This window comes from Paramormyrops kingsleyae, chromosome 8 (genome assembly GCF_048594095.1).
Source record: "Paramormyrops kingsleyae isolate MSU_618 chromosome 8, PKINGS_0.4, whole genome shotgun sequence".
Lineage (NCBI taxonomy): Eukaryota > Metazoa > Chordata > Actinopteri > Osteoglossiformes > Mormyridae > Paramormyrops > Paramormyrops kingsleyae.
The window spans coordinates 26,222,958-26,246,430 of record NC_132804.1 but is presented as its reverse complement, the minus strand read 5'-3'; the positions used below and the strand labels follow the sequence as shown (position 1 = coordinate 26,246,430).

General features: G+C 49.6%; 1 protein-coding gene across 3 annotated transcripts; it reads right to left on the bottom strand.

Moving 5' to 3' along the window:
- Positions 1-507: 507 nt before the first annotated feature.
- arhgap4b (Rho GTPase activating protein 4b) lies at positions 508-22,821 on the bottom strand. Of its 3 annotated transcripts, none has more exons than XM_023799677.2 (25): positions 22,567-22,821; positions 20,087-20,307; positions 19,653-19,830; positions 17,865-18,036; positions 16,615-16,777; positions 15,801-15,863; positions 14,150-14,323; positions 13,467-13,595; positions 12,693-12,914; positions 11,567-11,668; positions 10,829-11,014; positions 10,645-10,729; positions 10,477-10,504; positions 9,498-9,594; positions 7,706-7,766; positions 7,164-7,241; positions 6,949-7,077; positions 6,742-6,847; positions 6,300-6,527; positions 5,621-5,676; positions 5,261-5,432; positions 4,814-4,912; positions 4,064-4,222; positions 2,694-2,760; positions 508-2,529 (listed from the first exon to the last, which is right to left on the bottom strand). In XM_023799677.2, exons 3-25 carry the CDS (start codon positions 19,717-19,719, stop codon positions 2,350-2,352), a joined length of 2,823 nt encoding a protein of 940 aa, XP_023655445.1. In that variant the 5' UTR covers positions 19,720-19,830; positions 20,087-20,307; positions 22,567-22,821; the 3' UTR covers positions 508-2,349. The 3 variants fall into 3 exon arrangements, with proteins under 3 accessions (XP_023655445.1, XP_023655448.1, XP_023655446.1); XM_023799680.2 differs by lacking the exon at positions 9,498-9,594 and adding an exon at positions 7,897-7,924; XM_023799678.2 differs by lacking the exon at positions 22,567-22,821 and adding an exon at positions 21,006-21,321.
- Positions 22,822-23,473: the final 652 nt, after the last annotated feature.

The following is a 23,473-nucleotide window of genomic DNA, read 5'->3' as shown; positions in this document are numbered from 1 at the left end:
CTAGCTGTAAGTAAGCCAGACTTTCCTAGCCAGGAAGACAAAAGTGTAGGAAGGAAGCACTGATGTTCACATTTAATTTGTAATGTTTGGCACTGTGGAGGTCGACAGCCGATTGCCGCACGTACTGGGGGGTCAGTCCAGAGCTTAAACTGTGCCATGTGTTACCATGCTGTGCTAAAGGCTGCTTCGCTTGCAGTGGGGGACGGCGTGTCTTTTCACTGTTGGGTCCCTGAGCAAGGCCCTTAACTCTGAACTGTCGGAGCTGGCCCCTCCCAAAAATGTACGTCAATTTGGGTAAAAAAACTGCTAACTAAATCAAACAGAAAATACGGATCGAAGGTCAGTCAACCAATCAGGGACGTAGGAACCGGGGGGGGGGGGGGGTGTATCCCCAAATATGGTGGGTCGCAATCCCCACCAAAAAGAACAGACCTTTACATTTAATGTCCCCCCCCCATATCAAACTCTCTCCTATGCCATTGCAACCAGTAACAACCAGGCAATGAGTTAGAATCTATAATCTTTATTACCATAATAGTCAACAACAGGAATCTCAGTGATATCATCAAAAAACGCACGAAGGGGAGATGGGAACATAACAGGAGGGATTTCCACCAATACCTGGGCAGTTTGTAAAAATGGTTACTCTGGCTCAGATATAGTAAACCGCGTTCCCCTATACTCCTTTCCTCTGCTTTTTACATAATTTTTTTTTTCTTTCGTCACAGTTTGGTGGTTATTTTCATCTTCTCCCCCCTCTCTGACCTGATCCTATAGTAAGGTCGTGCACCCCTTTCCCCCCACAAGAGGGCGCCATCTCACACAGCACGATTGGCTGCAGGTCAGGGGTGAGCTCTACTCTTCAGCAGCTCTACGTTTCAGTGAGATGCTTCAACAGGACCTGTGTGTTATGAAAAGGGTGGCAAAGATCAAGGGTTTATCAATGTCAGTCTTCCTGTTGCCATGCAGCGCATTTCATGTATGTATATTGATGCACATCCACACCGAACTGATATCCCCTGACTAAAAAAGTTCATTCTTAAAGGGATAGTTCCATTGTTTTATGACAAACTGGACCACATTTTACTTTGTCGTTAACTTTCACTTTTGGGTCAAATTCATCTGTTTTTTTTGTAGGCTACACATTAAAGCAGAATACAGGACAGATACCATGACAGCTTATCAATTAAATCAATTGAAGTGTCCTGTGCAGTTTCAAGAGAAATCCTGCCCGTTATCTGCACTGTACATTTCAGGACTTTGTATTTGATTGATTGCTTTAAGGATTGCAAAGTTTTCACCATTACTTATGCAAAAAAATGCAAAAAAAAAAAAAAACAATATTGGATTTTATTTTTATCAAGCGATGCTCCCGTTCTGTTAAATAAAAGATTACTGGATTCAGAGTCACAGTATTATTTTTGTAACAAAATAAATTTCATATTTATAATATGATACTCATGGAATCAGAAATATCATACTTATAGCTCATTTATGATCCCAGGAAAAAAACAAAGCAACATCCTTTAAACAGGAATCACAGCTCAGCATTACTTGCTAGAGCTGTGTTTTTTTGGGGGAATGGTACAAAAGCTTAGCAAAAAAAGAACATTAAATTACCATTAAATGGAACAAAAAAAATAACAATTCACATATAATCAGGTTATCACTGCAGTGTCAGGGGTCACCCTTGTGTTGGAAAGAAGACCTTGGTCTGCACCCTGAGCTAACATTACTGTTTCAAACCAAATAGCCTTGTTAATTGGTTTAAAATAGGCTTGCACAGCATTTGATTGCATTACCCAACCAGCAGATCTATCTGTACACCGATCGAACCGCTAAATGTACAGGGACTCCTACTGGAGCTGTGCCGTGCGAAATGGAGCTGGGATTTGCACCAGCGATGCATCCGTGCAAGTGATCGTCTCAAATGCTCGCCCGCTAGGATGGACACACGGATGCGCACCAACAGTCAACCCCACTGCTCCCTCATCACAATTATTAGAACTTCTGTTTTTTCCCTGCTTCCCTCTCCAGTTATATACATAATTACAGGACATGACAGGGCGCTGCGTGAAGAGGTGCCCCTTCAAGGGATCTTAGCAGAAACCTCTTTGACGGTGAGCTTTTCATGACAACACACCATAGCACTACTGAGAGACGATGGCGTACACGCGACAGGGACTGCACAGCGTCGTACTGAACACGGGAAGGAGCATGAACGGGAAATGATGCATCATGACCGTAATTCTGCAAAAATATGTGTCTTCAGAGCAGTTGTCCACCTGTGCCTGTGCTGTCCCCCTCATCCCAAGATCCACTCCTGCCTCCTGCTGGCCGTCCGCTGCATCAGTCCTGCTGGTCAGCAGGCTTGAACAGGCCTCTCCCCCTCAAGCCAAAGCCGCTCTTTTTGGTAATGGGCCGGGCGGACGAGGAGGCAGGCAGTGACGTTGGTGTGATAGTGGCCTCGATGGGCACCTGCCGGGATAGGAGCTCCTTGAAGACGGAGTTCATCTGGCGGCTGACCTCCTGCGGTGGTGGGAGGGCAGGGAGGCAGAAGGAAGGCGAGAAATAAAGAGGAGGAAGAGACTCAGAAATGACTTCCTTCTGTATTGTCCCATAAGCCCTGCCCCCGACACCAGCCATAGGATGGCCACCAGCCAATGGGAAAGCAGAGAAACGGCGGCCCTGACCTTATCCACCATCGGTGTCTGCCTCTCTGCCCCCACTTGCCCCACAGTGTTTCTCCTTTCCTGGGACCTGGAAAACAATGTAGGGTGAAGGTTAATAGTCTGCAAGAACGGGTGGGGACTTCCCAGCCGAAGCCAAACCTCCAGACCATGTGACCCATGTGACCCACTCCTGTGTGTTCATTCCTATATTCCATCCCATAATCTCTCACTCAGCACCCCATTCCATCCATCCATCTTTTCACTATCCCAATTAGTGCAAGTCTCACTAATTAATTTATTGCTCTTCACAGTCCAAACCATATTACACAAAATGTATGTGGATTCCCCAAAAAGCTGTAAACTAGCCTCCTTCTGTTTATGTTCCATGTAAGTTGTGGGTTCTCCTAAAAACTGGATGAAGCGTCTTCCCAATTATCAGTAATGGATAGAAGCAGATTCTTGAGCCATTTATTCAGGATCCACATGGGTTTTTTTAAATGTACCCATCATCTAAAACTTCCACCTGCTTCCTATCTTGCCTCTTCTGTCCAATCAAATTCCTCAAATAGATAAACATATACATATATATAAATATATAAATCTTAGAACAGCAGATTCTCTCCTCTCCTTCCTTTTCTATACTCACTTTTCCTATGCAGAGTGGCGGAGCCTATGGGCAAAGGCAGGGAATAACCCAGGATGAGGTGCCAACCCATCGCAGGGCCCGTCATTCACATACACATTCACAAACTGATAACTGCAATTCACCTAAGCATGTTTTTGGAGTGCAGGCAGAAACCAGACAACCCAGGTGACATGAGGAGAACGTGCAAATTGGGAGACTCGAACCCCAGTCTCACAGATATGAAGCAGCACTGCTAACCACTGTGCCACCCCCCACAGAAAATTCTAAACAATATTAATATGTAATAAAAAATAAAAATTCAATTTATTAATGTATATTAAAATGGTTTTGCATTCCATATAAAAATAGTTTCTTACTACGAAACCCAAAGAGCTTAAAATTGTCCAGACACAAGTCTCCCATTTTCCTGAAGGTTATAAGGCTTCATACAGTACCTGCACCAACACACAGAAAAACAAGTGTCCCCAAAACGAAAAAAATGCTGCTGGTGTCCTTGAAGAAGACACCACCAGGGGCGCTGTGGAGTCAACTCCCTGAGGGCTGAGCGCACACCGGTTTTCATTTTGACACACTCTCACTGCGTAATTGCTCCTGTTAGGAAGTAATCACCTACTATATATAAACCTCAATATATGCGGCGAATGTAATATGCCTGTGAGTGTAATATTCAAATATATAATTGTGTTTTTTTCCCCTTAGAATATGAGCTCAGAAGCCCACAGGCGACGGTGAAGGGCATACGTACACCATGGGGGGTCGTGCCTGGCCAGGGGACGGCGGGGGCATGATGATGCGGCCCTCAGGCGGCTGCAGGGTCAGCTTCCTCACGGGGCTGACCCCCCCACCCCCACCCGCACCACGCTGCCTGTTGGGAAGGGAGGCACTGTCGCTGTTCACCCTGAGGCTGGGAGGGAGGGAAGTGGGGGGGGTGCATGTTAGTCTTACACGGTTACGTTTTCATGGGGTTGCGCACCTGCTCTGTCGACACTAGAAGGCGCCATGCTCAGATACAGCTAGCGCAGGGGAATGGTAATCTTATTTAAAATGTATTTGCTACGTATGGCCATGCAAAGACCATAATTCATAGTTTACCTGTCAATTTAGCTAGAGGCACAGAATAATTTCAGAAAAGGCACTTGTTCCCTTTTCCCTGTCCCAGAACCATTCTGTGTAAACAGGAAGTTGTATAACTTCTTGTTTCTCTACTCTCTATCCAGTCTAAAGACACCTAATATAAAAACCTCCCCCAATTTGACATTTCGACTAGAGGCATGGGCAGACAGGCTGGGATTTCAGAATGTATGGCTACATCCAATCAGCTTCCACTGTAAACTTAGAAGGACTATTTCCGTCCACCTCGGCCACCTAGTGTGAAAACAGTCATTCAACGGGTTTGGCCTAATCTAGTAACTCTATATCTAGAACAGTCTTTCATCCGGTGAGGCCTAATCTAGTAACTGTACATCTAGAAGAGTGAAGGCGATTCCCCGAGTACCGGGTGCTGTGCTCCACCATCAGCTGCTCCTCCGCCAGGTTTCCCGTGCTGCCCCCTTTGCCTTCCTCTCTCCGCCCGCGCTCCAGCTTGCGCTCCACCCTGGAGGGGTCAGAGGAGGGAATGGAGGTGTGTAACCAGCCAGTGCTGACCTACACAGATCCTTTACTGACAAACTATGCAGCAGGGCTATAGGAACCTATAGATTCCTGCCAAATTGCACCATAAAGTCTATATGCACTATGTATACTGTCTTAGCACTTTGTTCTGCACTATATGTATGTTCTATGCTCTACATGTACTTCACTACTGTATGCACAAGAATTCCCCCCTGGGTTTAATAAAGTTTATCTGATCTAATATAAACAAAATACCATAAGATCCAGTCTGGATAGTCAGCCTTTTCAAATTAACTTAAATCAACCTCAAGTAATGAGGACACACACATACCCCTCAGACACGCTGATGTATTTGTGCGGGATGAGGCCCTTGACCCCACCCACTTCACCCCTCCACCAATCAGATGAGGCCTTGCTGTGCAGTATCAGGTGGTCCCCCTGCTTGAATGACAGTTCGGAGGTTGAGCGGGCGGCATAATCGAATATGGCCACGGCGTCCCACTCTGTGGAAGAGACAGCACACGAGCAGACATTGAGGCCTCACCAAAGAATGGATGACACCAAAGGACAGCACAGGAAGGCACCGCATAAGTGAAGGAAATGCCTTCTTTTCCGCAGACTGCACCCCTCCTAGGGCGTTTCTTGTGTGATGTCAGGCCAGCGCTGACACGGGACCACGCCCCTTTCTTACCGTCCTCGCTGTGCAGCGGCTCAGGATCCCCGTCTCCCTCCTCCACAATCGGCTCACTGCAGAAAACAAAGAGTTTTATTCAGTCTCGCTTCTTCAGGCGTGTCAAGCGCCACGGAAACAGACTCGCCAACACTGCCCCCAAAGGCAAAGCGAGTGTAACTACGCTCACACTGAAACTGAGCAAAAGGGCTTTTTTGACTGTCCACTCGTATGTGTAGCGGGTAGGTGAATGATAAGGTACTTAATTAAAACCAAACATAGCAGAGCTAAGATATTTTGTCACAAGATAAAACAGAACCTAAGAGACCCAATGTTGGTCATAACTCAATTTTGAATACATGTGCAGTTACAGTGTTTTGACTTTTGTGGGGTAGTATAGAGGGCTCAACCGACATGGAAAATCAGTCCACAGTACCTAAGGCGAGCGAGTAACCTTACCATTAGCCAGTGATATGTTTTGAATCAATGAGTGACAGGGACGGGGGCACTCTGGGGGTCAATTAGCTGGGACCAGTGTAGCCCCACCCCATGTACATGCCCTTGGGGAAGTCATTAGTGGCCAATGGCAAACATCATATACTATCTATTCACTTATCAGTTCCCTGGGTCACACGTGGGTTCACACACTGGCACATTCACGTACAGCCAGATAGCCATCGACGGCACAGCCCACGCTTACCAGTACTCCTGCTCGAGCGCCATGCACTTCTCGTAGATGGGCCCCGGCAGCTCGGTCTGCGCGGGAAAGATGTTCTCATGCTGCACGATGAGGGTCTTCACCAGCGCATTGATCTGCGGCTGCAGGGTGACGGCGTCGCTGCTCTCGGTGCTGCGCAGCAGACTGGGCCCGAAGCACACCGCCAGGTTGTAGGGTTGCATCATGTTCTCGTCGCTGTACTGCGACACGCTGCATGGGGGACACAGGGCTCAGGCGCTCGCATCTCTGAAACGCCACGTGTGGATCACACACCCATCCCCCATATAGCCGCAAGCAGCCGTTTAGTCGCCTCTCGGTGAGTTTCCGTTAAAATACACACTTAAAATGCGACTCAGCTGGGTGTCTGTTTTCGATTTCTTTTTTTGGTCTGTCAGCCTGACGGGGGGGGGGGGGCTGAGCTTACTGATTGAGGAAGGCGAACAGGTATCTCATGACCACGACCACCGGTCCGGGGTAGGTGAGGATGACCGGCCTGATCTGGGCCACTCTCTCCATGACGTTCTCGATTGCTGGGAGAGAAAGGGAAGCGTCAGACTGAGCCCAGAGAAGCGTAAAAGGGGCGGGGCCGTGTCGGCGCGCTCTGCCGGGGATGCTGGGTAAATGGTCTTACGGACGCAGTCCATGAGCTGGCTGAAGCTCTCCTCGGGGAAAAGCGGCTTCTCCAGGCCGCGGAAGTAAAGCTTCAGCACGCCGGCCACAGAGTCGATGTCGCACTCGCCGTCCGTCAGGGGGTCCTCCCCTACAGAGGAGGAGGGGCTTCAGTAACCGACAGCAACTAAGGCTCCGAGCTGCAGGGGGGGGGGGGGGAGCGGCATGTGGACGTACCTCGCTCAAAGGCGTCCCTGATATGGTTCACCTCGCTCTGAGAGCCGGGCACCCGGAAGATTCCCTCATGGTGCAGACCTGACATCACAGCACATACACACATAGATATGCACACACAATTTAATTTTTAGATAAACACATTCACATGGCATTCCATACAATACTGACACAGCAATCATAAAGAATAATAAGCTTAATAATAATAAAGAATTAAATAAATGTCAAAACAATTATGGCCATATACATATAACTTGCATTTTGTGTTGAACTGAACATTTTTAATATCAAATATTTCTTTTGGCGTTATTTCATTCTAATGATTTTTCATTCTAATCCACATTGCTTTCAGCCTACCACATTCATTAAGCAGGATCATATGAGCCTGATTAAGGTGGGGTTGGAATGAAAACATTGTGGTGGGGGGAGGGGGGACCATGAACAGGACTGAGAAGCACAGCGTGAGCCAGCCTTGAGGGGCTACGCCTGTGCAGGAATGCTGGGCTCCTTCCTCACGGAGCACAGGCACAGGCTGGCAGACTCACCGTGAAGGTTGATGAATCGGATGCAGCTTTCTACCACCAGGGGGATCTGCTGTCCAGTGCTCTGCAGGGTGGGGGGATGGAGTCACAAGTGAATGGCCTCCCCTACACAGTGACCCTCAAATGTGACACACGTGCACATGCACACACATGCACACACACACACACACACACACACACACACAGAAGTGTACCTGTGTCCTAGACATTCTCCGCCTCCTCCTAGCAGTCACATCCAGCCAAGCATAGAGTGAAGGAGAAACAGAGGGGGGGGGAGAGGAAAGAAAGGGGTGGAATGGGCCAGCATGGCGATGGGAGGATGCACACAGAGGAGGGGAAGACAGACAGACAGACAAGAGAGAGTCAGACAGGGTTAAGTATGAAGAGGCACAGCATAACAAGCCCAGCACTGCAAGGACACGCCACGTGACATCACACCCTCGCAGCTGGGACCCTGCGCATAAAGCCAACCAGGACACCAGCTCCACACTGCCACCTAGCTGCAGTGGCCAGGTGGTACTTGTTAGCCAGGTCATTTTTGTTTATGGGATGGGAAGCTGTTTCACGAGCTCCATGCCTGCTTCCTATCAGGCGTGGGCAGGGTTTGTCAGCTGGGCAGGGCACCGTGACTTAGGGAGAGGAAAACGTACAAGTCCCCATCCCGGAGGGAATCAGCATGATCGGTAAGCCCCCCCACCCCAAAGCCATTTTTCAGCACTCTGCCCCAGCGGGCTGCCAGAGCCATAATGCAGCAACCAGTGTGGGCTGACCACGTTTGGCCAGATCATAATCGACACATGATATTGGGGGCAGTGTGGTCAGCAGATGCCTGTGATCAGAAAATCTTGGGATGAAATCCCAGGGTCAGGAGAGTAATTTCACCACAGGGGGCCTTGAGCAAGGCCCTTAACCCCAATCACTCCAGAAATCAGCTGACCCCGCTTTCACAATTGGATGTCGCTCGGATAAAAGCGACTGCTAAATAAATAAATGCAGTATCATCATCGATCCCGACAGCGGAATGGATGGTATCGCTTTAATGACATAAGCATTGCAAATATTCATCTCCTCTTGCTCGTCTGGTAATGAAATATCTAAACATTAGCGATGTTTCATCTGGTACTGAATTGGATCCAAGGATTCTTCCTTCATTTTACTGCCAGAAGCTGCTTCCAAACCACAACTACCTTCTGTGTCTTTTTTCTTTTTTTGGGGGGATTTAAACTCGCCCACGATAAGCTTTCCGTTGTAGCCTCTTCTGTGATCAGTGCTAAAAGTGAGGTAATCACCCAGACTAACCTTCTCTGTTCTTCAGGGATCCTGTGTCCATGGCTAATGTCCCATATCAGCTGGCTTTTCTCACGAAGACTTCCGCGTGGAACTAAAGATCTGTTTCCCTTTTAACGCTAACCCTAAACCTAACCCTAAACCTAACCCTATCCCCAGCAAGGGCAACACACCTTGGGCTGGTGTTAGCATACGGGGTGACCCGTACATCTTCTTTTCCAGAAACTTGTGGAAAACAGCTTCTCTCTAACCTATTGGTTACAGCTGAGGACTTATCGTCGTTTCTGACTTTCAGAAAGTGGGATACGGGACAATCCTTCCCCTCATTTGCCCCCAACCGGCCTTGGCGAGGTGAGATGGGTGGGGGTCGATTTGAGTGTCCTCTGAGAGGGCGAAAGGGACAGTCAACCTTGACAGGACAGTATGAAGCACAGAGCAGTAAGAGCAAGAATGTTGCGGAGAGATGGGACAGCAGGACGTCAGGAACGCAGGCCGGGGGGGCGGGTACCTGGATGAAGGACAGTATCTCTCCCGTGAAGAGTTTGTGGTTGTACTGGGAGCAGGGTCGAGCCTTCCGCGCACGCACTGACCTACTGGAGTGCCCTCTGGAGATACACATGGGTACTGCTCTGTGACACTGGCCCAGCCACGCCAACACACACGCACACGGGCACACGCTGGACTGCCACCTGCACACCCTGCTCTTCATTTTAACCACAGCATAAAGGAACACAGCAAGTTTTAATGGAGGATGTTAAAGCCACTATAGCAGACTGAATGGAATCTATAGGCGGTGCTACACGATCACTTGCAGTGTATCTATTTCACACAGAAACCATGGGCAGAGACATTGGTATGGACCGTAGGGCCATGTCCCTACTGATACTGTGGGGGTACTGTGTCTGCTTAGGGGGGTGGGGGGTTCAGGAGTGATTTGGTCCCCACCAGGGCTGAAACCAAACCTACTCCTTTGGCAGAAGCTTCCTGGTTTGGATACAGTGTCAAAAACGCAGCTTGCGGAAAGTAGGAAATAACCTACTGTTATGCACTGGCATCACATGCTAGAATAAATAACTGTACAGGTTACAAAAAGCTATTAGATACCCAAATGGCAAAAAAAAAAATTCTAAGGAATGAATAATACAGAAAATTGAAGCTGGGTTGGTTTGGGAGAGATAATTGCATCTTTGTTTTTACTTTTTTAGTCTTTTTGTGATGTGTTTTATCATTCTAGTACCTTACTCAAGTCTCTGTGATCCCACTTAATATAAAACACAGGAGATAAAGTTTAGCGAGGCCCATCTTGGACCTACAGCCTGTACCACGTTCTTGGCCGTGGGTCAGGTAAATTCCACCCGCTGCCCGAGCGCTCAGGGTCAAAAAATTGTGCTTTGTAAATACAAGCATCACAGTTGCATCTCACTAGGACTGAACTCGACTCAAAGGAGCGAAACACTAGGAGCGAGCTTAGCCACACCGCAATGTACCTGGAGGGGTCCCTGTCGATTGCTTCAGCTGGACACCAGGCCGGGAGGACAGGAAAGAGAGAAAACAAGATAGAAATACTCAGTCAGCTGAAGAAATGAGATAGCAATCACTGCAGTTGCGAGAATCCATAAGGGCTCGTATTTGTTGCTGGAACTGAGTGACTGTACCTTTCTGAGTGGCTTCCTTAAGCAAGTCGTGTTTGGCCTGAAGTTTGGACATCAGGGAGCTGCCACTGAGATAGTCTTTTACTTTCTGAAAGAGCAGTTAGTAACATAATTACTATCTGGCTAGGAGGTTTCCCCACTATACCCAAAGCCCCTTATTGCCATCCAAATATAAGGAAGTGCTCACCGTGAAATAGAAGATCTCGGTCTCCTGCTGATTGGCCCGGCGCTTGGCCAAACTGAGCTTGGTCCCAGGTCCATCACCGGCGACCTCTTGTGGCTGGGAGGCCGAAGGGTCAAGCGAAAGGTTGCAGTCGTCGTCGCAGATGCTGTCTAGAAGTGAGGTCTGCGTTGCCCGCAGGGTTTTGCTAACCTTAGGGAGGAAGGATTAAGAGGAAAGCTGGTCTCTGTGATAATATTTCCTGGTCATGGAGATTTTTGCTGAGATGTGAGATTCAGTTCCAGTACACCGTGTATAATGAGCCGTGAGAAGGTGACGTGATTGTGCTGCTCACTCCCACTACCGCGTGCCACAATCATATCGAAGTGAAGCGCTGCACCTTAGCAGTAAGTCGTGTCACCTTGCTGAATATCTGTCAGGTCTTTGTAAAATCCTCAAAATCAATTTTTCTGAGGTGTGCCCAACTTTTCAATTTACGGCAAATTTTTTGACCAGCGCCAAATTTCATATTTCTTAACACTTGATGACATATGAAGAATTATGTACGTAAGTGAAACTTAAATAAAAATAGCATTGTTTGAGGGTATTAAACTATAAATACTTACATATTCTGCACTTTGTGGTTTATAATAATACCTCTGTTAAAGCTGTTATATCTAGCTGACATCTCATGCACGGTTCTATAATAAGCTAAAAAAAAATTAAATAACCACAGTTCTGGTTTGGTTGCCCGGCCACACTTACCTCTTCGGTCTCCAGGGTGATGGACGTGAGCCGGGACTGTAGCTGCTGAAAGCGGGTATCTAGCTCGTAGCGAACCTGGCACTCTGCGCTCACCTCACACACCTGAGACGGGCAAAGAGATCTCCTGCTCATGGCGGGCCGTGCCCACGCAGCCGTCAAACGCTGAGGACGCCCTCCCCACAAACAATGGAGGCTCTCTTTAGCAGGAAGCCAAGGTAGCCCTGCCGATTAATCCCTCCGCAACATCGAAGGTCAGAAATGGGTGATGCCGGGGCAGAGTTTGAGGGCAGGAGCAGGCAAAAGAGAAACACGGGGGCTCTGCTGGGGGCTTATGACACCAAGGGCTTAAAACAGAGCCGAGGGTCCGATCCCCCAACCCATAACCTGCCAGTTTATAGCACTACGATCATCATAATGCCGATGTTTCCACTTCATTGTATTAATTTATTTTACTATTATTATTATTCATTTTTTCTAATTATTTGCTTATACAGGTGTGCGTGTGTGTGTGTGTGTATGGTGTGTGCGTGTGTGTGTGTATGGTGTGTGCGTGTGTGTGTGTGTGTGTATGGTGTGTGCGTGTGTGTGTGTGTGTATGGTGTGTGCGTGTGCCCTGCGATTGGTTGGCGCCCCATCCTGGGTTATTCCCAGCCTTGCGCCTGCAGCCTCCGGGACTGACTCCAGACCCCCCGCGACCTTGAATAGGACAAGCGGTTAAGGAAAATGGATGGATTTACTTATACAATTTTTCTTCCTGTTGCCTCTAGCCTCTATTTTATTCTTTTGCTGGTTTCTGTACTGTTTCACTGCCCACTTAATCTTATGGCTATTTTACTCATTTTGTTTTAAGTTTTTATTTTGCTGTCTGGCATCGTGTGTGAGAAATGTGAATTACAAATAAAATGCAGTAGTATTCTTATTATCCTCACTTGGTACAGAGATCATCGTATTGAATCCTCTCCCACTCATGTTATGATGATTGTAGCAATACAAAGGTTTTGGGAAGCATCGCCCCAGACTAGAATTGCTGTGATGGATGCGATTCTCAAACTGACACCACAGTTGTTAAAATGGCTAAACAAATCATTCAGGGCTTGTGACGCGTATTTAGGGAGCCGGCGAATACCTGGTCCCCCTCGTGTGGCTGGAACTGGAAGCGGAAGGGCAGGCAGAAGGTGGTGTTGTGAGCTTGCAGGAGGGCGTCCCTGTCCTGGGCCTGGTTCAGGGCCGTCACCGCCGCATCCAATTGCTGCAGTCCCGTCTTCAGGTTCTGCTGGGCTCGGTACCGGCTGGTCAGGAAGCCACGCAACACCCGAGACAGCGAGAGGTGGTAGCCCAGGTCAGTGCACTGGAAGAGGACACCATGTGAGAACGCCACTCTTGCATTAGGGGGCGCCACGGAGCTCGGAATGAGGGAGAGACGCATCGTGAACCGAGCGTGAGATATGACATTTCAAGTGCTGTCTCTCAACTAATAGTGGCCAGAAAAGTGGGTCACAAGACCATTTCCACTGGGTTGCGGGGTGTGTGGTTAAAAAAAAACATGTGGGACTTTTTACCTCCATGGAGGCATCGTGTTACTGTTAACGCATTATTAACGCACTGTGTTCTAGGCTGAAGTAGCTGAGAAGCACTCGTGTAAAAGAACTCTCGCGTGATTCAGGGACCATTTAGCCGAAATACACACAGATGGACAGATTTTAACACACACGGTCGGTCTCAGCAAACGCGTGAAGAAGGTTCGCGTCAAAAGCCGAACTTCGACTTGACGCCGGGCCTGCGGAGATGAGTTTTGTTTGTGCACGCGGCCGAAAGCTAGAGTGTGAAATCAGAGACGGCTGGCAGCCATCGATTAAACATCACGGCGCGAGTGACAGAGGCCACAGAGATGAACACTCACGTCAATAATGGTACAGATGTCCTCCAGATAATACTTGTTCATGGAGGCATTGGACGCAGCCAGGTTCAGAAGGTAGTCATTGCGGGCTTTAGTGCATTTCAGTTGCGTCTCCTGCACCTTCCCTTGTCTCTGCACAGAGCACACGTGCAGGCGCACACACACACACGTTAGCATGCATATCTTAGTGGGGACCGTCCATTCATTTCTATGGGAAGAACTGTAATCTCAACAATGGCAACCTTAACCCTTACCCAGCCCTAACCTTAACCTTAAGTAACCAAGCAAAATACAAGAGGTTTGACACTTTTAGTTTTTTGATCTTTGTGGGGAGCTAAAAATGGTCAAAATAGCACGTTTTTATTACATTGTGGGGAACATTGAATTGAATTGAATTCCTTCCTTGTGGGGGCACCAAAATATAGTCCCCATAAGGTAAAAATATCAGGTTTTTATTACATTTGATCCCCAAAATGAAATATATACATAACCCACACACGCACAAATACACACACACTAAGCTTTACCCTATAGTCAACTGAAAAAACATTATTGTACATGAATGTATAAAACTAGCTAAAAAAAAAAAAAGATTGCTCCCGTGTAAAGCAGCAAATCAGAATGAGAATAATTATGGTTTTGACATTGTGTATTAAAAGCAAAAAAAAGTACTGATAATGTCTTACCTTTTCCAGTAGTCTTTCCATTTTTTTCACAGAGCTCCGCCTCTGGCCCCCCGATTGGCCCAGTCCTAGGTCAGCTGATTTGCCAGTCTGTCTTTCCTCCAATCGAGCGACCTCTTTAAGCTTTCCCTCTGCTGCAAGGCAGTCTGTATGGTACTGGTGATAGGTCTTCAAAGTCTGCAGTTCATAAGAACATGACAGAATGCAGAACACATACAATATAAAATCGATAAAGCCATGAAAATAAAAATAAACTATTTCAACCATTTGCATTTATTTAAAAAGGTTCTCTGATTTTTGCAGTATTCTAGCCATAGAACAAATATCTGGCAAACAAGGGGGTTTCTGTTGCTAAAATTTCTGTTGTCTTCATTGATTATCCCTCGGTTACGGTCTCTTAGCAACATCGGATACTATTTTCTTGTACTTTGCACTAGTAGGAAACAGCAGCCCCCGTGGTGTGCTGACGTGACCAGCGTCGCGGGGGTAAGGTTCTAATAATGTTTCATATTCCTCTGCTAACACGCACATGTCACTGGTCACTCACTGGAAGCTCAGGCTAGCCGCTCTCACGCCCAAGTTAGCTCCACGACAGCTGTTCTTTTCTGCCGCCTCGCTTGCACGTCACTTTGGACAAAAGGACTTGCTAAAGAAATAAATGCGAAATAGCCAGCGGACTAGGAAGGCAAGGCAGCTGTCACTCAGCTCAGGGACTTCAAGGGCAACATGGCCACAGGGTGACAGAATGCACGATGTGGAAGGTCTGTCTCAGCCCTCTAATGAAGTATATTCTTACCACCCTGGGAAATGAGAGACACCCCCCCCCCCCCCCCTTAGCCGTAAATCAAAATAGGTCCAGAGGGCCCTACCCCAGCCCCACCCCTCCCCATATGGCCCCCAGGAGAAGTCCTGGGGAATCCTGAGCAATGGATGAGCTCACAATGTGCCCCCCCCTCCAAACATGCTGTAAATACGGAAGAGCAGCTTGGAGCACAGAGACGGGCACGGTGCAAGTCGATTGGCTGGCGGTGAGCAGGCTGCGGCATGGGGGGGAGGGGTCAGGAGAGGACACACAGCAGGTGACACAGGACACGCCATCCCGGTGCCCCACAGCGCTGGGCCGAGACCATGTGACCGCACAGTGTCACGCGGGGACAGAGGCACGCTCTGCACCTGGCCACAGGTGCGGACAACCTTGCTAAAGGAGGCTGGGGGGACTGACTCCCCAACCTTTCCCTTAAAACATCGCCCTGCTGTTGTTTCTCTTTCAGGAGGACAGTTAATCTATTTATCACCTTTTCACGTCAGTCCTAACGTTGAATTTTACCTCTTTAAACAGCCCAGTGTAGAAATATCACACTTTAAGGCTTCTCTCTCAGCCCCCACCTTGATTTTTTCTATTTTACCTCAATCACTATGTGACTAAGAGGTTATTCTAGTTAAAGAGTAAATAAAGAAACAGACTAAGCTATAAGCAGAGGAGCAGAAGTCACCGTGACAACCGTGACTATGGTCTGCCTGTGACCTCACTATGGCTTCATTATCCTCAGAGACCCCGGCCCGATTTCAAGGCAGGAAGCTCGCCTCTGAAGGCCAGGAGACGACGCTTCAGGTGACTGGGATGGTCGTATCACTACGCAGACTGTGGACTCACCGTCTGCAGCTCCGTGGTGACCTTCAGGAGCTCGTCCTGCACCTGAAGACCAACCTCTTTACTCTTGAGGGAAGAAAAGAGGAGAAGAGTCGTTAGGAGTAGACCGGGACAGTCATATGAGAGAATGCCATCTCAGGCCTGTAAATACTGCAGACCCTGGAACAGGGAGAAATCATGTTATTAAGGCAGGCCAATGTAGCGTCTGGCTGAAGCCAACGCCATTAGCAGGAAGCACCATTCAGCTTCATTGTTGCTAGGCAGAGGATTTTACTTAAACCAATGAAACATGAGTATCCACGGCTGATTCGCCAGAAATTATTTGATCGGGCAGAGTAAAATACGAAATCAAGCACAAGTAGTATGATTCATGGACCGAAAGTCTGGTGCCAATATATAATTAAATTTCGGCAATTTCCTGCCAGTTATAATTCTGGATTTTCCAAGAGAGGAGAGACTAGGAAAGAGCCAAAATGGAGCCAGAGATAAGCTGGAGGGGTCCAGCACACCCCAAACCCACATTACAGACAGCAAAGGAAGGCTACATGAATCATGTATTGAAGCTAGTGCGAGAGAACGGGACCCGTATCACCCCAAAAAGCATATAGGCAGGCAGCCTTCAGAGGGCGGGGCCAAAAGGGAGTCAGTCCCAGCTGAAAGCTGACTGGCCTCCGTAGGGCCTCCTGCCCATCACTCACTGATTCAAAACATATCATTGGCCAATGATAAGGCTGGTCCATCTGTATGAATGACGGCCCACTTCTGCCTCCCCCCGCCCCCGTTCAGAGTATTATTGAGTGAAGGCAGAGGGCAGTACCCGCTTGGCGAGCCGCTGGGTGTCCTCCAAGCAGTGCGAGAGCCGCTGGGTCAGGGTGTTGCTGTAGTACTCGCCCATGGCCCCGTGGTCCTTGCTCTCCTGCCGGGTCTGGGTCAGGAGCACCGACCAGCACTGGCCGACGGACTGCTCGTTCTGCTCCTTCCTGCCGAGGCGGAGGGGGGAGACCTTCGTCATGTGACACCAAAGACAGCGTTTTCCCAGACAACACCATGTGATTACGATCGCGTTTCTGCAAATGACAGAACTGAACTGACGATTATCACACTTTGACCATGCATGTGCCTGAATACCTATAATAATAATGATAATAATAATCATCATCATCATTATTATTATTATTAGTTGTTGCTGTCATCATTAACAGCATTATTATTATTATTATTATTATCATCCCAGTCAAGCGCCTTTTCTATGGCTAACAGCACTGGTTATTCTCAGGCCCAAACGGGCTACGATTCGGCCATGCGCCCACCGCAAGCCATCGCCGTGACCCAATGTAGCGCGGCTCTGCTCAGGGTGTACCACCCCCACCGGGGGCTTGGCCGGGACACGCATCCAAACTGCTGGCCGCTCGCGGCGGGCGCTAATCCCGACAGGCCTTGCTCATCACGGCCGAGCGAGAGGCCGACAGCCTTGCCAGCCCACTTTACAACGGGGGGGCATTTTCACTGCGGTGAAAATACATGCATTCCGTTTTCCCCATTCCTCGCGATCAGAATGATCGATTATTTTCCTAAACGTGACGTAACCGTGCAGTCGAGTGAGGCCTCTGACCTGGACAGCACTCAAAAGATGTCCCTTGGCAAAATTTTGGCCAAAAAAACATTATATGTGAAAGGTGCAATGATTTCGTGTGCTGAGCTAGTAATGGTAGCAGAATAGCGTCAGAGAGGTTGACAAGGGCCCAAAATTTGGAGCTACGAATTTAGCTAAAGGTCATTTAATCACTTACGGCTTGATAAATGCAACCTTGCCAGGGGTGTATACAGGGGCGGGGCCACAGGGGCCCAAAGTGAAAGCTGATTCGCCAGAACTGCTCCATCCCCTGTCACTGACCGATTCTAAACATAACATTGGCCAATGAGAAGGTTGGCTCCTCTGTATGAATAACGACCTATCGCCAACCCCCACCCCTGTATGACTTATGACCAATCATCAGCACCCCCCCGACCCTGCTGATGACTGGGATTTGGCCCCGACGTTAATAATAAATAGCCTCGCACTGTTACCTCTTGATCTTGGCGGTGAACCTCTCGGTCAGCTTCTCCAGCGAGCGCGCGTACTCCCCCTCGATCTCGCCACGCCTGCGCAGATAGTCGCTCAGGTCCTGCAGCAGCTGCGTCTTCTGCTCCACCTGCGCCTCCAGGACCTTCAGCTGCTCTGACAGCTGGCTGCGCACCTCTAAGACAGGGGTAAGGGGTGGCTGTGTGTACTGGGAGTCGGAAACGGATCGATGCAGTGGGCCGAGGTGGGAGGGGTTTATCGGCAGCACAAAGGCATGCGGCCCCCGCCTCGGCACGTGTCGCCCGTCAGACGGCGGCAGCCCATGCCAAGTGTGATGCAAATGAAGTCCGGATGCTGGCATGCGGAGGGAGGGGGGGGGGGGGGCAGCGGGGTGCTGTTTCGCTACAAGCGAACTCTGGGGGGGTGGGGGTTAAGAGGCAGAGCAGCTGTACACCCTCAGCTGGATCATAGCCATTTTGTGGGGGGTTAAAGTCCCTCTGATCACGTCAACCAATCAATGAGTCCAATTCGATTTAGTCCTGATTGCCTTGACGACACGGTCTCCCTACACAGCGCGACTCGGAAAAAGTGACGGCGGTCTAAGAAGAGACAGGAAACGACTGATGGTTAACAAAGAGACAAAGAGGCGAGGACTGCGATCAGGCGCGGCGACAGGAAGCCGACGCTGCGACAGAACAGCTTTCAGCTCCGAGTTGGGTCTGAAGGAAGCGACTGATTTGCAAGACAAACAGATGGAAGAGAAGCCTGGGCAGGTAGACCCCACGCACAAGGGAGAACCTCAGCCCACACCCCCAGCAATGTAACCGGGGCAACAGGAGCAGAGAAACCCCCCCTGGAGGAAGGGGCTGCCGTAGGACTGGGCAATGTGGAGTAAAGCCATATCTCAAGGGTATTTTTAGGCAGAGTAGTGATTCACGATATATATGTCGGTATTTCCTATCAAGTGGGATAAATGTTCAGTTGTAAGTCAAAGTCACAGATGCCTGACAAGTACTGAAAGTATTAGCCTTCAATAAAAACAAATATTGCAAAAAAAAGAACAAATACAGCAAATCACGATATACCTATCCTCTGAACTATCGGGCAAATTTTGCAAACAAAATGAGCCAAGTAAAAAGTCAATATAGCACCCAGCCCCAGGCTGAGGGATGGTTGTTGGCATCAGAACCTGATCTGGAGCCAATTTGCGTTTCCACACAAGGGCGTTTTCACACAGCACTCGTCTGATAAGGTAACAGCGGCTACTTTTCTGAAAGGTGTCGTTAACGATGGGGGGGGATCTCCGCCGTGCCTCGGAGAACTGACGCATCAACGGAGACCCGTCTGGACCGCCGGGTCTCGCAGCAATCCACGGGGGGGGGGGGGGGAGGGGCGTCTATAATGGCGGGCGGCTGGGGCATGAAGCAGTTTGACGGCGAAGGGACAAGAGCGACAGAGACACATTGTGGCCGTCACTAATCGGCGATGTTTTTGGACATGGGGAGTGAAAGTGCAGGCCGCCCCCATCTCCCCCCCCCAATGGGTGCATTTGGCTCTGGGGCTGAAGGCTGACTCAGACCAGAGGAGACAGCCTCCCTAATACTTTCTATAAATACACACATACACACACACACACACACACAGACAAACAGGAGTGCACACCCCCACTCCCTCACCCCGCCTGTATTCTAACAAACGTGCACGGGTCCCTGCTCGGGGTGAAAGGCCGTGGCAGGTGCGAGACGAAGGTAGAGAGAGTGTCAAGAGGAAGAAAAAGGTGCAAACACTCCTACCTTTGATCTGGGTCTCATACTCGGCCAGACTGCCCCTCTCCTTCCTCAGCTTGCCGTGCGATGTCATCGTCCCACCACTGGGGGGGCAAAGTCCGGCGCTAACAGAATCCCTTTTTACAGCAGACGGCGCTCTGCAGCCTGCCTGAGTTACTGCTGCTGATCCTTGCAACCTAATAACCTGCAAAAGCCGTTTCTGTTATGAGTTCCAGTGTTTTTGGCACGCATGCGTGTACATGCGAGTTTGAGTGTGTGTGTGTGAGTGAGTGATTGTGTGTGTGTGTGTGTCAGGGAGTGAGTGAGATGGAAACTGGTTCTTGCTACTTGTGACTAGGCAGTTTGTCTGGGTGTAAAAATACTGGCTGGTTCCTGCAGCTGAGCGAGCTGTGCGGTGTGTGAATAGCTCTCTGTGTGACATGCAGTTCATATACTAGTACCTGCTTCGAGTCGTAATTGGTGAGATGTGCTTCCCTTTGAAGCTGCTAAGGGACATTCATGGAAGCTTGAAAATGGCCGCTCTAATATCTAACCGAAGCGTCTGATTATTAGTCGAATCGAGAAGAATGGCGGCATGGAAAAGTCCGCCGATTCCACTTCCACTGGAGCTGGGTGCCTGTCTCTGTCTTCTGTGTCCCTAAGAGAAGCTGACTGTCTGTGCCTGCAAGACAGAGAGAGGCAGAAAAGTGGGTGAGACGACTGTATCAACGTAATCGAAGATCCCAGCAATCAATGCCCCCCCCCACCCCGAAAACACAGTTACACCATATTAAGCAACACCCGCCCACAGGCAGAACGTGTGGCTGCAGGCTTCCGCTCGCCTGCAACGGTTCGGGCATCTGCCGTTGATTCGAGGGCAAACAGCTGCGGCAAACTCCTGTGACCTGGCATGCAGAGTAATACTGGGCATGCAGAAATCCCACCCCGGGGGTGTACACGAGGGGCATGCGTCTTTCCGAAAAAAGAAACAACAAAACCTATACAATTTGGTAGACCTGGCAACGCGAAAAATAAAGGGAAATAATGAAAGCTAGTCACTGGCCAGCAGAACCAGCAGGCCAACAAATTCTACATGATTGTTCTTCAACGGCGGAAAACTTTTTGGTGTTCGATGTGGCGGCGAACGCGGCTTTCATCCTACGAAAGGCCATGCTAGTGAAAATAACAGTGGCATCCTAACCGAGCATAAGAGCGAAATTAACGGGAGTTATGCACACACACCGAGTTTATTAAATTAGTCTAGACATCAGCCTGCATGCACGGCTGCAAGAATATGCTGTTGCTTTTCGGCCCCCTCCTCCCCCATTCGGAGGGAGAAAATGTCCGACGCCAGTAGCTTCCGAGGCCTGTTTTGGGCACCTGCTATGACGGCCAGCTTTCAATCCGAGACGCGGCTTCTGAATCGGCTTGCGGGATGAGGTTTAAATCCTGGCCTTGCCTCGGTCACAAGTCATGCCACGTCTCAGATCCGTAAAACTTCTAGAAGGCCCAAGACGCCCATCCTAACCATCGACACCAAGCACACCCATCAGCGACTGGCTGACTCCAGCGAGAAGAGTTATGTCCGGTGAAGGCAGGTGGGACTCCACGACGGGGAAGAACCTGTGGGCGGAATTTTCACAGAATTGTCGCGTGTCATGCACACGCCAACGATTTCGGGACGTACGTGCCAGACCGTGGCAGCATTCACACCTGCCGAAAGTGGCACAAATGTGTTGTACCCAAGGGGCACGCGGATCAGATGGGCACGGTTGATTACGCGAGAGTGGCGAACAGCTGGCGGCGAGCGTGGCTGTATCTGGAGGCCCGTTATCTGATCACTCGGTGCGTGGCTTTCGCTCTGCCAGCGCCGACTTCCTCATTTCGCCCGGAGCAGAATCCCCTGCCACCTTGCGCTTTCTCATCCTGCAAAACACGGACGTGGCGCTGTTTTCTTTTTTTAATTTCCTCCCATCGCGGCTCTTATGGACGCTGTTGTCATCCCTTCCTTTTTTACGCAATGGACACCTTCGTCTCACTTTGACGCCCCCCCCGCCCAACACCCCACCACCCCGCTGTGACCTTTACCCTCTGCCACAGAAACTCTCCCAACTATCTGCACGACCAGCTCCGCAGAGACTTTCTCTGTTGCTCTTTGGTGTTTGTGTGTCAGTGTTTTGTGGTATATTCTAACCGTCGTCAGGAAATCAATCATACCAAACCATTATGGGTAAGCAGTACAGATAGAGAGAGAGAGAGAGAGAGAGAGAGTGAGAGAGAGTAAGAGAGAGAGAGAGAGTGGGAGAGCGAGCAACGGGCAGCGACACAAATCCACTGCACGCCGAGGTGGCTGCAAGCAGGGCCCTTGTGTCAGATGAAGAGTCTGACCTGGCATATTTTCAATGAGACCCTGGACACCCCCCCCCCCCCCCCCGTAGTAAATCTGCACAGGGGGGTTGTCTCTCCCCTCCTCCCCGTTCGTCATGGAGAGCAGGAAGGAGGAATGGTGTGGCCGCCTGTCACTCGTTCTTTACTGCGCACCGCTTCACTCGCCGGTACATCACAAGCCGGATTCACGCAGAGAGGCGCAGGGGGAGAGAGAGCGAGAGAGCGAGAGAGGTTACGATGTACAAAGAGGACGAGTGCGTGGAAGGGGAATGAGGAGCAATGATATAGGGTAGTGCTGCCTGCCTGCCTGCCTGCCTGCCCGCCCGCCCCACCACCGACAGGCACCACGTCCGTAAATCCCCGTGCAGCCGGCATGGACACGCCGTGCGTGTACGCAGGAGCTGTCCTCACAGCACAGACCAGCTCACTATTTACACCTGCGAAGGCACCACAGGAACAGGGACGCGCTCGGGAAATTTCTGCATGTGACTGCACTGAGAAAACACCCCCACATCACATTTAGCCATATAAATGATGGACAAGCGAGCCTTACCTCATTCTCTGCCCTCCTCTGCTCCTCTCCTCTCGCCTCTCTCCCTCTCTCCCCCTCTCCCTCCCTCTCACACACAGAGCACACTGTGTTTCAGTCACACGGATTTCATGGAAGTGGTTCGATTCCCCAGCCTCACTCTCTCTGATATATTCAACAGCGTCTCTCCCTCACACTCTGCCTCTCTGAAGACGCACATTCAAAAACAGCCTCTCTCTCTCCCTCCCTCTCTCTCCCTCCCTCATGCACTGAGACACAGGCTCCTCTCTCTGTCACACTCTCCTCATTCTGAGTGTCATAATGCAGACCACGCCCCCATCACCTCCCTCCCTCCCCCTCTCTCTCTCTCTCTCTCACACATGCTCACTCGCTCCACTCCTTGCAGGCTTACTATAAATATGTGCCTGGACATGAATATACCGTCTTGTTCTCTCAATCTTGTTCTTTTTCCCCTCCATTTCCCCTCACCCTGAACCCCCCTGCCCCCCATCTCTCCCTGCTATGAATCCCAGATGACCTTGTATCATACCACCCAAGCACCCCCCCTCCCCCCTCTCCCAGAGGACCGATATATAGTAACCAGCCTAGCTGTATGAGAAGATGATTCTGCCATGAAACAGAATAATCTCCGCCGTAAATGAGTACATTCAGGGTGGCGAATGCAGGTGCGGTGGAAGCACATGGGTCACCTGATGCCAGGTCCTTCAGCGGCTTCCCATGGACGGCTGATCTGCCAGAGTGACAGTATCTCTACGAGTTCAAGTTCCCACAATCACATATATAGAGCACATGTATCAATATTGCAATGCAAATGAGTAATATCTGACCGGCAATATGAATGAAAAAATTTCACTCAAAAACCATAAAAGATGAAGTAGTGGTTTGATCATTTCTAAAGCATGATGAGCCC